General features: G+C 41.7%; 1 protein-coding gene across 1 annotated transcript in view; it reads right to left on the reverse strand.

The window, feature by feature from the left end:
* Nucleotides 1–17,193, reverse strand: part of ankfy1 (ankyrin repeat and FYVE domain containing 1) — a 58,663-nt gene that overhangs the window by 16,114 nt on the left and 25,356 nt on the right. Inside the window, exons 10-18 of the mRNA XM_033045936.1 lie at nt 16,927–17,123; nt 13,992–14,089; nt 13,200–13,422; nt 11,141–11,239; nt 10,676–10,829; nt 10,354–10,522; nt 8,037–8,155; nt 6,494–6,650; nt 3,399–3,599 (exon numbers count right to left, since the gene is read on the reverse strand). Of these exons, the coding sequence (XP_032901827.1) occupies nt 3,399–3,599; nt 6,494–6,650; nt 8,037–8,155; nt 10,354–10,522; nt 10,676–10,829; nt 11,141–11,239; nt 13,200–13,422; nt 13,992–14,089; nt 16,927–17,123 (1,417 nt within the window). The remainder of the gene's footprint in view (nt 1–3,398; nt 3,600–6,493; nt 6,651–8,036; nt 8,156–10,353; nt 10,523–10,675; nt 10,830–11,140; nt 11,240–13,199; nt 13,423–13,991; nt 14,090–16,926; nt 17,124–17,193) is intronic.

The following is a 17,193-nucleotide window of genomic DNA, read 5'->3' on the forward strand; positions in this document are numbered from 1 at the left end:
TACTTTTTGATGGGCATATGGATATACAGTGAATGGAGGAAGACACAAAATGCTGGAGTAACTCAGGCAGCATCTCTGGATAGGAGGAATATGCAATGTTTCGGGTCGAGATCCTTCTTCAGACGGAATCGTGGAGAGGGAGATATAGCGATAAGGAAAAGTAAGGTCTGAAAACGAGACAAAGGGGATGCAGATGAAGGAAAATGTAGAATAGATCATTGCTAGCTAAGAGTAGGTAACCAAAGCAAACAGAGATAACATATAAATGAGGACAGTCAGACTAGTCAGAGAACTGGGAAGGGGGAGGGGTGGAGGGAGAGGGAAGGCAAAGGTTACTTGAAATTAGAGCAGTCAATATTTATATTGCTGGGGTGTAAGCTGCCCATGCAAAACATGAGGTGTTGTTCATCCAATTTGTGCTGGGCCTCATTGACAATGGAGACCCAGGACAGTAAGTTTAAGAAGGAACTGCAGATGCTGTCTGAAGAAGGGTCTCGACCCGAAACGTCGCCTATTTCCTTCGCACCATAGATGCTGCCTCACCCACTGAGTTTCTCCAGCATTTTTGCCTACCCAGGACAGTAAGGTCAGTGTGGGAATGGGAAGGGGAGTTAAAGTGTTCAAGAAGGAACTGCAGATGCTGGAAGATCGAAGGTACACAAAAATGCTAGAGAAACTCAGCGGGTGCAGCAGCATCTATGGAGCGAAGGAAATAGGCGACGTTTCGGGCCAAAACCCTTCTTCAGACTGATGGGGGGTGGGGGGGAGAAGGAAGGAAAAAGGGAGGAGGAGGAGCCCGAGGGCGGGAGGATGGGAGGAGACAGCTCGAGGGTGTTAGAGAGGAGGTTGTGAAACTGTCTCCGGAGAGAGGAGGAGAACTTCTTCAAAGTAGGCATACCTTGAGGAGATATCGCAGTGGAGTAGACAAAGTGTTCAAGAAGGAACTGCAGATGCTGGAAGATCGAAGGTACACAAAAATGCTGGAGAAACTCAGCGGGTGCAGCAGCATCTATGGAGCGAAGGAAATAGGCGACGTTTCGGGCCGAAACCCTTCTTCAGACTGATGGGGGGTGGGGGGGAGAAGGAAGGAAAAAGGGAGGAGGAGGAGCCCGAGGGCGGGGGGATGGGAGGAGACAGCGTTAAAGTGTTTAGCAACCGGGAGATCAGACAGGTTTAGGCAGACTGAGCGGAGGTGATCAGTGATAAGATCGGCAAGCCAGCGCTTGGTCTCATGGATTATGTGCAGATAGATAAGTGATGGTCTTAACATCATGATCAGCCCAGACATTGTGGATCGAAGGGTCTGTTCATGTGCTGTACTGTTCTATATTCTACCAAGATAATGTCAGATTGTTTTAACACAAAATATCTAGTCTGATTAAACCTAGGAGTGCAAGTTACACCATTGCTTGAGTTGCTTTTCCCCAATGGTGGTCCAGAATTTGCTGCCTGAAATGATAGGTGAGGCAGCAATTTTCACCACAGTGTAGCACTTGGATATACACTTGTGCAGCTATAACCTGTAGGTTAACAATGGAAGGCAGGATAAACCTGGGGTGACACAGTCTTCATAGCCTCCTGTTGTTGCCATACATTTTCTGTGATACTGGGTAGATTGCCCACCAATGCAATTCTCCGAGTCCTTGGATGACCAAAACGTTTTAAAATTACAATATTGCTTTGACTAAATCTTTTGCCAAAGTACTTGTGTGTATACACTTAAGCAGCAAGTGTGTAAAAAGTACTCGACTCCCAAATAATTTTATTCTACGTTAAGCCAATTATTTACAAGGACAAAATCGATGCTTCACTGATAGCAGAACCAGAAACCAAATTAAACCGCAACTGCAGACATTTTAAAGTGTTTTATAGCCATTTAAGAACTTTGCAAATACCATTATTGTTGTGAAGGATAATGTTGCAGTTCTTTAAAAAAAAGTTCCATGGTATTTTTAATATCCACCAGAGGGGGTCATGAGAAGCTTCAGTTTAACTTCAGTGTGACGTCTCATCACATGCACCCCAGCCCTAACTCTCCGCCCATACTCCACCCCTACCCCTCCCAATACCACATTGGAATGTTAGCATAGACTACTGTGCTTGGTTAATTACTTTAAGCAGAGTTAGATTTTGGCATCACCAATTTATGTTGGTTCGAAATTACATGTATTTAATTTATGGCAGAGTGCAGCTTCCATAGAATATGAAAGATGGGAATTTAGTAAATCAAGGATAGGTGTTGCTTGGTATTTAAAACAAGGGAGGTCAAATGAAAATAATTATTTCCGAGATAGTATCCAAATGTAGGTTAAGGAAGTAATTACAATTATAAGAAAGGATGATCAATAAATGAGCCCACAGGAATTGAACTGAGGGACAGAAAGAGTCAACTACATTTCTGGTGTTTGCCATAGGCTCACCAATAGTCAGGGAAAGTGATAGAATTGTACAAGTGGTAGTTGGGGATTTTGGTTACCCTAATTTGACGGGGAAGGGCTCAATTAAAAGTACAGAAGGATCAGGCTTCTTGAAATGTTATTCAACAACAACCTTTGCTTAAATAAATAACAATCCCAAAGTAGGTAGGTGGGACTAGTGTAGATGGTCCTGTTGGGCCAAATGGGCCTGTATCCACACTGTAAGACTATGACTGAGATATGGCAGTACTAGATAACATTAAGGAATGAACCTGGGCAAGTGGAAAAGGATAAAAAAACAGGAGCAATGATAGTAATTTAGTTAGAGTTGCATTGGTATGGTAAAGGACAGATAGACTGGAGGGAATGTTTTGAACTGGGACAAGGTCAATTTTACATGGCAGAGATGATTTAATGATAACTGGATGAGGAAACAGCAACTTGCTGCAATTTCTTACGGTCTTAGATGAAGCTGTTCCCAAACCAAGCTGTGATGCATTCTAATAAAATGCTTTCTACAGCGCATCTGTAGAAGTTGGTGAGAGTTGTAGGGGACATGCCGAACATCCTAAGCCTCTAAGGAAGTAGAAGCGTAGGTGTGCTTTCTTGGTCGTTACTTCAATATGGGTGGTCCAGGAATGTGTGCATTGGAATGTGACGTCGTATTTTTTATTGGTTGCATACATCTTAAGAGGCTTCAGATTCAAATATAATTACAAGGTTGAAAGGAACAACTCAATGCCGTCGCATTGGCCTAAAGAAACACAATGCACTTGACGTACAATAATTACTCAGCCTGAGCAGTAAGCAGGTTCACCAGATAGTAGTTGGGTATTACTGCACCGATTTTGGATCGAACTCTTAGAGTTCAGATTTTACACCCGAGCATGAACCACACTGAACAATTCCAAACCCATTTCTTTCTCAAAAATACAGAGCCTGTATAAAGGCAGTCGTGTAATGTTGATTTTGCGCTCTTGCCTGCTCAGCTGCTCCTGGCTCTCGTTTGAGGATTGACTCGGCAGCCTTGTTGTTCTTGTACGTCATTGCACAGGCAAAGGGCGTCAGACCCTGGCGATCCCGCACGTTTAACCGGATATCAGGATGCGAGATCAGAAGCTGAATTATAATGCTGTGCTGATTGCTAATGGCAACGTGGATTGGAGTTCTTCCCTCTGCATCCTTGTAAAGATAAGAGAAACATTTCAATTCGACTCGCCAACAACACAAGAACAATAGAAAGTTTATTTACAACAGTACCATCAACTACAAGAAATTCCTTTTAATAAGTTCACATAAATAATTAATGATGAATTAAAGGAATGATTAAAATGATTTGCAAATATTAACTCCAAGTGTGTTAAGACTCCAACTCTGACTTTCAACTGGGGAATTATTTGGCCCAAGTGCCGACCAGTTAATATTATGTCCAAATGATCATTCATTCCCACTTTTTAAAGTGGCCGAGGAGTTGTACCATTGTGATTAAATTACTCGACTACTATCCAGCATCCTTGTCTTTTGATCCAGAGGACAAGTTACTGCATCACACCATCTACTCCATTCAAATGCAAGTAATTAAACACATTTAGAAGGAAAAGTTGGCATCAGTGGCTGTGAAATCACAGTAGACAAAATGCTGGAGTAACTCAGCGGGTGAGGCAGCTTCTCTGGAGAGAAGGAATGGGTGGCGTTTCGGGTCGAGACCCTTCTTCAGACCGATGTCAGGGGAGTGGGCGGGACAAAGATAGAATATAGGCGGAGACAGTAGCACTAGTGTGAGAACTGGGAGGGGGAAGGGGAAGGAGAGAGAAAGCAAGGACTATCTGAAGTTAGAGAAGTCAATGTTCATACCGCAAGGGTGTAAACTACCCAAGCGAAATATGAGGTGCTGTTCCTCCAATTTACGCTGGGCCTCACTCTGACAATGGAGGAGACCCAGGACAGAAAGGTCAGATTGGGAATGGGAATGGGAGTGAGAGTTGAAGTGCTGGGCTACTGGGAGATCAGATAGGTTAAAAGCGGAGGTGTTCAGCGAAACGATCGCCGAGCCTGCGCTTGTTTTCGTCGATGTAGAGAAGTTGACACCTGGAACAGCGGATACAGTAGATGAGGTTGGAGGAGGTGCAAGTGAACCTCTGTCTCACCTGAAAAGACTGGCGGGGTCCTTGGATGGAGTTGAGGGGGGAGGTAAAGGGGCAGGTGTTGCATCTCCTGCGGTTGCAGGGGAAAGTACCTAGGAAACGGGTGGTTTGGGTGGGAAGGGACGGGTTGACCAGGGAGTTACAGAGGGAACGGTCTCTGCAGAAAGCAGAAAGGGGTGGAGATGGGAAGATATGGCCAGTAGTGGGATCCCGTTGGAGGTGGCGAAAATGTCGGAGGATTATATGCTGTATGCGACGGCTGATGTGATGGAAGGTGAGGACAAGGGGGCTCTGTCCTTGTTACGAATGGAGGGAGGGGGAGTATGAGAAGAGCTGCGGATATTGAGGAGACCCTGGTCAGAGCCTCATCTATCACGCATGAGGAGAACCCCCGTTCCCTAAAGAATTAGGACATCTCCGATGCCCTGGTAAGGAACGCCTCATCCTGGGTGCAGATAAGGCGTAGACGGAGGAATTGGAAGTAGGGGATAGAATTTTGAGGAGGCCCAAGTGAGATCATGTGAAATCATTACTTTGTTCGTTGTGCCTTAGCAAATAATCTACCATCCTTGGACGTTCTGACCCCAGGGGGCAGCTCCAAACAAGGCAACGTGGTCAACTAAAAATCTCTGAAGTCAAGGGTGCAATTAGGGACAGGCATTAAATACCAGCTTGGTCTGTAATGACTACATATTGCAAATAAATGCCATGACTTAACATGAAAACAAAAAGGAAACAAAAAGGTTCCTATTTAAATTGTTGCACTTCTCTAAACTACCATTACCAAATAATTCAGAGCTCCAAATAAAGCAGTAAATGTGCATAATGTTCAGCAGGCCAAGGGAGCATGTTTGGAGAGGAAACAAAAGTTAACATTTCAGATCAGAGTTCAGCTCGGTCTTTATTCAATTATTCAGAGGCATTCTGTTTAGTTTTATTATTGTCACATGTGCTGAAGAACAGTGAAAAGCTTATTTCTGTCCAGCAGAGGCTGCTGCACAAAGGACCAAAAAACATCCCTTTTTCCAAGAAGCAGTATAGGCAGCCCAGACAGATCAGCATTCAAAACTCAGGTTTTACTGACATACAAACTAGAAAATATGAACTTTCTTCACTCTAGGTCATTATTCTTGCTATTGAGGGAGTGCAGCGTAGGTTCCCCAGGTTAATTCACGGGGTGGCGGGACTGGCATATGATGAAATAATGAATCGACTGGGCTTATATTCACTGGAATTTAGAAGGATGAGAGGCAATCTTATAGAAACATAAAATTCTTAAGGGATTGGACAGGCTAGATGCAGGAAAAATCCTCCTGTTGTTGGGAGAGTCCAGAACCAAGGGTCACAGTTTAGAACAAGGGGTAGACCATTTCAGAATGAGATGAGGAAAATCTTTTTCACCTAGAGTTGTGAATCTGTGGAATTCTCTACCACAGTAGGCAGTGGAGGCCATTTCACTGGATGTATTCAAGAGAGAGTTAGATATAGCTCTCAGAGCTAATGGAATCAAGGGATATGGGGAGAAAGCAGGAATGGGGTACTGATTTTTGGATGATCAGGATGATCATACTCCTGCACCTATTTTCTATGTTTCTATTCCCATCTGACATTTTGTAGCAATATAACCCAGGGTGAAATTAATGGATAAATATTACATCAAGTTTAGTTTACTGTGTGAACAGGTAAAATTGGATAAAGAGTTCGTATGAGCTTCAGTTTTTTTTCCTCCTTTTTCTCTCTTCTTTTTGGCCCATTTTTCTCCCTGCCCATTTTCATCGTCCACTTCAGATGATTCTTCCTATACTAAAACCAGTGAACACTATAAGAATGCAAGGAAAGGGATGGCAAAGTACTATAATATTTAAATCTAAAGTTCTATGAAAATATAACATGAGAGTGTTCTTAGATTGAATCGTGCACTCCGCTACTGACCTGAGTATTCACGTTGGCACCGAACTCCAGCAGGCACTGCACCACTTCTTCTAGGCCCCAGCTTGCTGCCATGTGCAACGGTGTCTGAGCATCATGTGCCTCCTCATCACCTTCACCATTGGGCCCTGGTCGCCTGGGACTGTTTGTATCACACCCGCTGGCAATTAAAAAGAAACTATGTTGTAGCAAAAGTATAACTGACCAGACTCCTCCACATTCTCATTTATTTTGTAAAATATTGAATCATTCCATCTTAAAGTTTCTCCTTCGCCATAAAAAATAAAGCTTGTTTATGCACTGTAGACACGATAGGGTGGCTTTTCCAATTCTCAAACATTGAGACCATTTTGTCATAAAATCAGTGCAAGAAAACTGCATCAGTATTTCAAAATAGGGCATTGGAAGATACTTGCTTTGAATTACATTATCAGGGAATTTTGTACTGATCACTACTGAATTTTGGGATAAACATAAGTCAGTAAACAAAATTGCTTTTTCTTGATCATGTTAAGAGCGTGCAAACAACGTTGTAGAATGATGGAGACAAAAATGAACTAACAAAATAACCAGAAACAAGGAACTGTAGATGGTTTACAAAAAAATGACGACGTGCTAGTGTAAACTCAGCAGGTCAGGCAGCATCTTTGGAGAACAAAGATAAGAGACAGGTACACAAAATTGCTGGGGAAACTCAGCGGGTGCAGCAGCATCTATGGAGCGAAGGAAATAGGCGACGTTTCGGGCCAAAACCCTTCTTCAGACTGATGGGGGGTGGGGGGGGGGAGAAAGAAGGAAAAGGGGAGGAGGAGGAGGAGCCCGAGGGCAGGCGGATGGGAGGGTGGGAGGAGACAGCTAGAGGGTTAAGGAAGGGGAGGAGACAGCAAGGGCTAGCAAAATTGGGAGAATTCAATGTTAATGCCATACGGACGCAAGGTCCCCAGACGGAATATGAGGTGGTGTTCCTCCAATTTCCGCTGTTGCTCACTCTGGCAATGGAGGAGACCCAGGACAGAGAGGTCGGATTGGGAATGGGAGGGGGAGTTGAAGTGCTGAGCCACCGGGAGTTCAGGTAGGTTATTGCGGACTGAGCGGAGGTGTTCGGTAAGATAAGAGACAATTTGGGTCAGGACCCGTCTTCAGTCCGTCGAGTCCCGAACCGAAATGTCACCTCTCCATGTTCTCCAGAAATACAGCCTGACCCTCTGATTACTCCAGCATTTTGTATCTTTCTTTCTCAAAATAACCAGCAGGGCAGCAATGCTGATTAAGGCATTCAATTTAAAAAGCACCTGCAGACAGATCCCGAGTATGAATTCCACACTCAACATAATAATGAAGTTACTCTACAGAAGCTTGGAGGTCACTTGGTGTAGACATTTCACACAGCATCACAATAGGAAAGTGGACCATAACAAGTGCATTGGACAAATTACACAAAACTTAAGGTCCCCTTCAAAACAAAGATTTCAAGTCGGTGCCCTAAGAGATGATTTAATGCCATGCAATTTTGAACGTGGGCATTTTAAGATAATCCATTCTATACCTGCGGATGAGGAAGCAGCCAGAATTCTCGTTATTCTCATCAATGGCTCGGTGTAACAAAGTCTGCAGACACCCGCTGGGTCCGGTACCCCAACACGTTGCATCACAGCCATGTCTCACCTGAAATTAAAGGAGTTTTCAGTTTTGGATGAAGTTTGTTCCGTAGCAATTAAAAATCCAAACAGAAAAGTTGTCCAGACAATAGAAACTGAACAACAGTAGTTGTAGGACAAATGCAGTGATGCTCTACAATTGTAATAACTGACTGGAGGCTAATATCAGAGCTTTCAAATTCTTCTTTGACCAATCTTGAATTATTCTAAATTAAAGTTTCTCATTATTACCCTTCTGTCCGCAGTCACAACGAGACAGATCAACTGATTATCAGGCACACGCCACCGTTGCCTGGACTCTCTTCATCTCCAGCATATCATAGATATATTCCCTTTGTTCTCCCGTCCCCAACCTTCTCTGCAACTTAAAGCTTGCCCATTTTCACATTGTTCCACTTTTGTTGTAAAGGCATTAAGCCACACACTAACTTTGTTCATTTCTCCACAATTTCTGAGCATCTACACCTGTGTTGTGGTTATTTTTAATTTCTAAAATCTGCAATTACTTGCTTTTTGAAAATTAATTACAGACTAATGACAAAATTGTTAGGCTAACTGGTCTATAATTGCACAAGTTTCCTTTCTCACCTTTCTTCAATAGCAGAGAGATCCTGTACCAATCTAACGGAAGCTCCTGAATTGAGTAAGGGCATCTGCAATGTGTTCACCTACTTTAGAACACAGGACAGGAATCGGCTGATCATGTGGATTTATCACCATTTAAACAATGATATTTTGCTTTTGTTAATTTTAACAAGATCCTAGCTATGCTTCAAAACATTTTAAGGCATCTATATTTTCCTTTTCCTTTGCAGGAAAATCATTCAACATGCTCACCATGTTACAGCCAGGAATCATTCTGCACTCATGTGGGCCCTGCAGCCCAACTCATCCAAGTCAAATCTTCGATATCATTGAGTCAGCGTTTTGGAGAGAGAAAACGCCTGGGGGTTGGGTTGTGTGGGACTAGCATATCCATGTAATTTCAAAGATAGCACATCAGCATCTCTACTTTCTTAGAAGCCTTGTCACAGAATACTCCAACTTGTATAACTTCTGTGCAAGTACAAAAGGAGAGGCTAAACTCTCCAACATCCTTTAGCCAGGAATATTGCAGATAATTCATCCCTGACTTTGTACATGCTACATGTCTGCATTCAGCTAATTCAATTTGGCAATGACAATGAAACTGCTGAGAATTCACCCACTGAATTCCCTTAGTCTAATTATTTAGGGTTTAACATCTAGAAACCTTTATTGACTAAAAATTTTACTAGTTGGACCTGGATATTTGGTAAGCAATTTCTTGGGACTCCTCAGAACTGTTCATTTTCTGTTCCATAAGAGAACATGAATTAAATACTATTCACATGCACGGATGTTCCAATAAAACTCAAGGATGACACCATCCCCTTGATAATTCCACGTTAACTAAAATGCTCTCTTTGTCCAAAAGGTTATTTTTAGAAATGTGTCTATTCAGCACAACACCATGCATTTTCCTATTTCTCATCACAGATCTGTGTCTCAGCACATTTTTCTGTGTTAATATCATACAGTAATCATGGCAAAGAAAATAATTGTGGCATTTAACATCGTAATGTTGCTTAGTCATCTTGCTGAGCTCGCCTACTTCCTGCCGAAGGTACCATGGAAGGTATTATGTCCACTTAACACGGGACTGCCAACTTTGCAAGGCTCCTTGCTAGATTTGGTCTTCAAGCCTCTGGACACCAACTTAAACACAATCTTCTGATTGAAGCGTATGTGTCACAACTGAATCATTGCGAATGGATACTGCAGGCGCTTCAACTAATTGCTGCCTTTTATTTGTGAACTTAGTGGTGATATAATGTGATAGTACATAAAATGCAGTAGACAGAATGGATTACCATTAACAACCAGAATTCCATTCTATCTTTCCTCTGTAGGTTAGGGCAACATCGACTTGTGGCAGTCATATTCAACACATGGAAGAGGTCGAACAAAAGACTTTCAAATACTTGACAATTCCCAACAGATGCTTTACTATTGACGAAAACGTGACTCAATGATGTATGGTTACATTTACACTAGAGGTGGCATATTTGAAGAACTAATTGTTTAGAATTTATATTTTTATCCTTCCCCAGATCTGCGCACAAAGAAAGACGGATCAACCAAAAACTATGGTAAGAACTCAAATCATTGCTGGGTAGCACTCACCAAAGTGGAGGCAATGTCCTCAAGTCCACTGTCCAGGGCCAGCCACAAAGGTGCATTTCCCTTCTCATCCGGCACAGTCATATCTGCACCTCGTGTACAAAGAGCATCAACAACAAGCGGAAGCTGATTTTTGATGGCTAACTGAAGAGCTGTTTCACTGTCATTAGTTCTGAGGGGGAAAAAATGAAGTGAACTCGGGGGGAAAAACAAAGGAGATCTGAATGAGAAAAAGTTCTGAATGATAAATGGTCAAAAGGTCATATTCAGTTCTGCACCAAGATCTTAAAGAAGCAGGATGTACTTAGTATCACATCACACTCACCGGACATTTATATCAGCTTGGTGTTCAAGAAGGAAGAGGGCACTTTTGCTGTCTTGCCTCTGAATTGCCATGTGCAGTAGAGTCTGACCATCAGACATACAGTCATTAATGGCTGCCCCTGAACCAAGGAGCTGTGCTGCAATTGTGTGCATGCCTGGAGGAAGAGTGCAGTTGGTACTATGGTTAACTGTTGGTCTTCTGGTTCTCGTGTCAAGTAAGAGAGGTTTGTTAAAAAAGTGATTTTATCTCAGTTACTCCTGAATATCTTTTAAATTGGTTGATGTAAATTAAATTTTCCCCAATTCTCCAATAAGGGCATATCACACCAAGCATGATATTTCCCATGATCATAACAGACCTAGCTCAGCTAATAACATCCTTCTCAGCATCTCATTCAAGTGGAAATACTCACATTTCTTGAAGAGGAGCAAATACAATAAAATGATAGGAAGCATGCACCATTACCTGTCCACAGAGCCAATCCTAGAACAGTCTGATCTCTGGAATCTTTCAGGCTGAAGTCGGGGATAATGAGCAGATTGCTAGCCGCATGAAGTGCATTTGCTAAGTTGATAAAAGAACAAAATTAGTATTCTTTCTAGCTCAGACCTCCCAAATAAAGTGCAAACAATACCCAATTATTTACTTAGACTAAACTAAATATGTCTTTCACTGGAGTATAAAACATAGGAGGCGATTGCATCTACCAGTTCCCAAGTAGCAATCCCTCAAATACCTTATATGGATAACCTCTTGAAATTTAAGGAGCAATGTGCTACCCACACTCACCGCTGCTGTACAAAACCCTTAGTTGAGAGATACAGCATGGAAAAGACCCTCCAAATCCACACTAATCATTGATTATCCATTTACACTAGTCCTATATAATCCCTCATCCATTTGGGGGAATATACAGAGGCCAATTGATCTACACACCTGCATGTCTTTGGGATGTGGGAGGAAATTGGAGCACCCAGACGAAACCTACGTGGATACAGGAGAACATGAAAACCTCACACCGACAGCACCCGAGATAGATCAATCCCAGGAATCTGGTGCTGTGAGGTAGCACCTCTACCCGCTGTGCCACGGTGCCACCCTCAACATTGGTTAACAACACAAAGAATCTAAAGGTAATCATGAACATGTGTGAGCGCAAAAATTGCAGGAGCGCAGGGTGTTGTGGTGGGGGGGGGGGGAGAGAATAGGATGACTGGGATTGCTCCCTTGGGAAATGGCATGGCCCATCCTTTGTTAGAAGATATGGACAGGGTGACAAAATAATCCCTGCCCACAAAACCCCTGCAAAATCTGAAATCAATTAAGACAGGCACCAATCATTGAACTTTTGGAATGTTTCTGAAAATCAAACTAATCAAATAAATGAAGAGATTAAAATAATGTTTCCATTCCTCGCCAGTGAATTGAAGAAGGATGCCATTCCTTTGCTAGATATAGCTCTACACAGATTATTTGGATAAATTCTATCATGCACCTTCAGGCTATTTTCACACTTTGCTACTGTGAATTATAAGTAAACAGCTACCAACAAGTTTAGCACTTCTGTAGTTTACATAGGACTATTGGCATTTCTCTGCAAAATCCAGATTATGGTGCACAGACAGACATAGCAGTTCTGACCTGCAAAGTCCAATTTATTATTTTACCATTTACTTTTGAATTTACACTTTTGAGTTAATACAGTATTGAATGTATGGTTCAATCCCAAATAGATTATTTTTTTTTTAATACGGGCATCCATAACTCGTTGGAAAATAAGCAAAAACAACTCAAAATGGTACCATATCTCCACAGTGTGGTATTGAATGCAATCAACACCACATAAGTCTGGTAAGAAATTATTAAAAGAGGAGAGAGCGGAAAAACAAAACATAGGTACCTATGTTGGACTTTTAAATTTATTATGAGAGTTCGGTCCGATATAAGGGTGTCCGCAAGTCTGAAGTTCATAACCTGTGGACAGCCGGCATGGGGAGAAATTAATCTCTTGCTTCAAGTGTAAGAGTGTCAGTCATGAGTGGCACTTGTTCTTGTAGGTTCAGATTCATTGCTTTCAACAAATTTAAGTATTAATTTACTGCCATCAGTGGTAATCACCAATAAAAATACTACATATTTAACATGGGGGAAGAATTAATTTATAATTAATGCTAAATGAATGAGTGTATCAGCTGCCAGTTGTACACATTTGATACTACTGTGAATTTGGATGAATGCAACCAATGGCCAGAATACATTTTCCCTCCATATTTTTCCCCCCAGTTAGTAACATTATCTGTCAGAGCAAAAACTGGTTAAAACAGACCTGATGACACAATACTGTACACCCTAAGAATACGTACATTAATTGGGCAGATCTGTCAAAATTTGCTTCATGGCGAGGCGAGGAAATGGAACAGAGGGAAAGTGAGAAGAGGGAAAAGCCTGAAGTTCTTAATGTTAATCTGAAGCTACAATGATATCTTAATGAGGTAAAGCCGGTGCAGCAAACAAACAGACCTACCTTTCTGCTCCAGTATCACAGATACCACATCGGGATGGTTGTTTGCTATTGCCATGTGAAGTGGCGTCTGCAGGTGGAGGCCGTCAGCGGTATCTTGTGACACACCCATGCCAGTGGGAAGCGGCCGTTTTGTTTGAATGTTGGGATTTGCTCCATGTTGCAATAGTTCTACAGTGAGGTTTGCCAGGCCATGTCGGCAGGCCGTGTGTAGTGGTGTTTCACCCTAGGTCGATGGTCAGCCAAGTGTGACATGGTGGTGGGAAGGAAACACAAAAGGAGAGACAGAGACCAGGTTAAATACCGAGTGGTTCATATTTTCACAATCTTCATTGGGATCAGTTAATCTTGATCTGCTCCAATTTTGGGATTTTTATTTTCATGAGCAATTCTTAGTACTGGGCCAAAGCTAACCTGCCCAACTTACTCAACACCATATGAGTAATTAGAAACCAAATGGAAAAAAATCCTTGGCCATTCTTTCCTTATGTGCCAATCTAAACATAAGATTGACTAACAGCACAAATCAAAACTTGGATTATGTCTTTCTGCATTCACCACAGTGTGGAACTTTTATTAATGTAACAGAATGTGTTTGCTTTGGCGACGGTCAACATAATGAAGCCACTGAAGTATTTTAATAGGATGCTTCATATTTCACAATTCCTTGGAATAAAAGTTAATGCAATCAAATGTTGGCCAACACATGGAACACAAATATGTTGAGATTTTCCCCAAAGATATTTATTGACTTAATTTATAACAAAGTCTCCTTGAAGACTATTGTTCACTCACCCATTGATTGATGTGATTCACTTTGGCACCATGAGCAACCAGGAAAAGTGCAGCAGCTTCATTTTTGCTCTCAGACGCTCTTTGCATCAAACAATTATCTGGCATGGAATTTAGAGTGTTAAATGCAGTTCATTGAATTAAATGTCTCCAAAAGCACAATGTAATTAAATTATTTCACCTATTCCTAAAATGTCCATACTGTATCAGTCTCACATAGCAGTTTCTGCAAGTGAACAATGCCAAGCCTACTCAGGTAAAGCTTAGAGTTGGGGGATAACTAGAAAGGTGAATACATTTATTTTAAGATTGGTTGGACAGGAATTTACTTGCAGCCAGTAGATAAAACGGGTCTGTGAAGCCATGAGTGGTGAAAAGATGGGGTAGCAATATGATAAGTATACCACAGCAGTGTCTTCAGTTTAAACCAGCATCTGCAGTTCCTTCTTACACATGCCACAGCAGTAGTTAGTTTTAATAGAAGAATTGGAACAGAATACAGATAGAAGGATTTGAATATAGAGGGATAGATAGGGGAACCAAAGATAATTATTTGGAACTTTTGAGGAAATAACTTCTACTGCTAGAGACACAGAATTGGGAAGATTCTTTTGATTTTGTAGTCTTACTTTGAGTTAAGGTTGAAATACATACACAAAATTCAGATACGACTTTAAAAAAAGCAAAATTACCGAACAGACAGAATCTAGTAGACTAGACAAACTAGACGCATACTCAAATGTATCATATACATAGCAGAATGCCATAGCAGCTAGGCATGAAATATCTGAATTTTTGAGAAAAAGTACAGCAGAGAAAATGAAAATACAGAAAAATTAAGTGGGGGAAGAAAGGAAATAGAGTGTTTGTGCAAAATAAATAATCTATACAATTGTAAATAGCCTTGCGCTTCTTCAACGGTCAACCCTATTGGTCAATGGCCTCATGAGTGGGAGAGTCTAGGACCAGATAGCACAGCATCAGAATAAAAGGACATACATTTAGAATGGACATGAGGGGGAATTTCATTGTGGTGAATCTGTGGAATTCATTGCCACAGAGTATTGTATCATTCATTGTCTGAGTATTGGGTCCAAGTCATTAAGTATTTTTAAATCGGAGATTGATGGGTTCTTGATTAGTAACAGTGTCAAAAGTTACAGGGAGAAGATCTAGGCCCTTGATGGATAGATTCTTGATAGTCATACTGCCAATTGCTTGGTCATACCAGCATGAATTTGAAAGCATTAATCATTCTAATTTAAAATAATACCATTTACAGTGCATTCAGAAAGTATTCAGCCCCTTCACTTTTTCCACATTTTGTTATGTTACAGCTTTATTCTAAAATGGATTAAATTCTCTTTTTTTTAAATCATCAATCTACACACAATACCCATAATAAAAAAGTGAAAACAGGTGTTTAGAAATTTTTGCAAAGTAATTAAAAATAAATAACAGAAATATCACATTTACATAAGTATTCAGACCCTTTACTCAGTACTTTGTTGAGGCACCTTTGGCAGCGATTACAGCCTCAAGACTTATTGGTATGATGCTACAAGCTTGGCACACCTGTATTTGGGTAATTTCTCCCATTCTTCTCTGCAGATCCTCTCAAGCTCGGTCAGGTTGGATGGGGAGCGTTGATGCACAGCTATTTTCAGGTCCCTCCAGAGATGTTTGATCGGGTTCAAGACCTGGCTCTGGCTGGGCCACTCAAGAGCATTCACAGACTTGTCACAAAGACGAAGCCGCTCCTGCATTGTCTTGGCTGTGCTTAGGGCTACTGTCCTGTTAGAAGGTGAACCTACGCCCCAGTCTGAGGTCCAGAACGCTCTGGAGCAGGTTTTCATCAAGGATCGCTCTGTACTTTGCTCCGTTCATCTTTCCCTCGATCCCGACTAGTCTCCCAGTTCCTGCCGCTAAAAAAAACATCCCCGCAGCATGATGTTGCCACCACCATGCTTCGTCGTAGGTATGGTATTGGCCAGGTGATGAGCGGTGCCTGGTTTCCTCCAGACATGACGATTGGCATTCAGGCCAAAGAGTTCAATCTTGATTTCATCAGACCAGAGAATCTTGTTTCTCATGGTCTGAGAGTCATTTTGGCAAATTCCAAGCGGGCTGTCATGTGCCTTTTACTGAGGAATAACTTCCATCTGGCCACTACCATAAAGGCCTGATTGGTGGAGTGCTGCAGATATAGTTGTCCTTCTGGAAGGTTCTCCCATCTCCACAGAGGAACTCTGGAGCTCGGTCAGAGTGACCATTGGGTTCTTGGTCACCTCCCTGACCAAGGCCCTTCTCCCCCGATTGCTCAGTTTGGCCTGGCGACTAGCTCTTTGAAGAGTCCTGGTGGTTCCAAAGTTCTTCCATTTAAGAATGATGGAGGCTACTGCGCTCTTCGGGGCCTGCAATGCTGCAGAAATTGTTTTATACCCTTCCCCAATCTGTGTCTCGACACAATCCTGTCTCGGAGGACTACGGACAATTCCTTCGTCTTCATGGCTTGGTTTTTGCTCTGACATGCATTGTCAATTGTGGGACCTTATATGGACAGGTGTGTGCCTTTCCAAATCATGTCCAGTCAATTTAATTTACCACTGGTGGACTCCAATCAAGTTGTGGAAACATCTCAAGGATAATCAATGGAAACAGGGTGAACCTAAGCTCAATTTTGAGTATCATAGCAAAGGGTCTGAATACTTATGTAAATGTGATATTTCAGTTATGTTTTTTTAATTACTTTACAGAAATTTCTAAACACCGGTTTTCGCTTTTTTATTATGGGGTATTGCGTGTAGATTGATGATTTTAAAAAATCAACTTTAGAATAAGGCTGTAACGTAACAAAATGTGGAAAAAGTGAAGGGGTCTGAATACTTTCTGAATGCACTGTATATCTAACTTTACTCGCTGGCTACTGGTTCCTTACCTTTTGCATCTGGAGCATCAGGATTACTGCCTTGTGCTATAAGCTTTGCAGCAAAACTATTCTCATCAAAAGAGGTGCCGTTCACAACCTGAACATCATCAAATGGATTCACTGATTGATCAGAATCCACCGTTATATCCTGAAGTGCTAACCACAGTGCAGTACTTCCTTCGTGATCCTTCAACTCCAAATCACATCTGGAACAAACATTTAAAAATCAGTGCTGAATACAACTTGACTTCGGAATTAAAAAGGGTTCTCTTAGAA

Source organism: Amblyraja radiata, chromosome 28, assembly GCF_010909765.2.
Source record: "Amblyraja radiata isolate CabotCenter1 chromosome 28, sAmbRad1.1.pri, whole genome shotgun sequence".
Taxonomy (NCBI): domain Eukaryota; kingdom Metazoa; phylum Chordata; class Chondrichthyes; order Rajiformes; family Rajidae; genus Amblyraja; species Amblyraja radiata.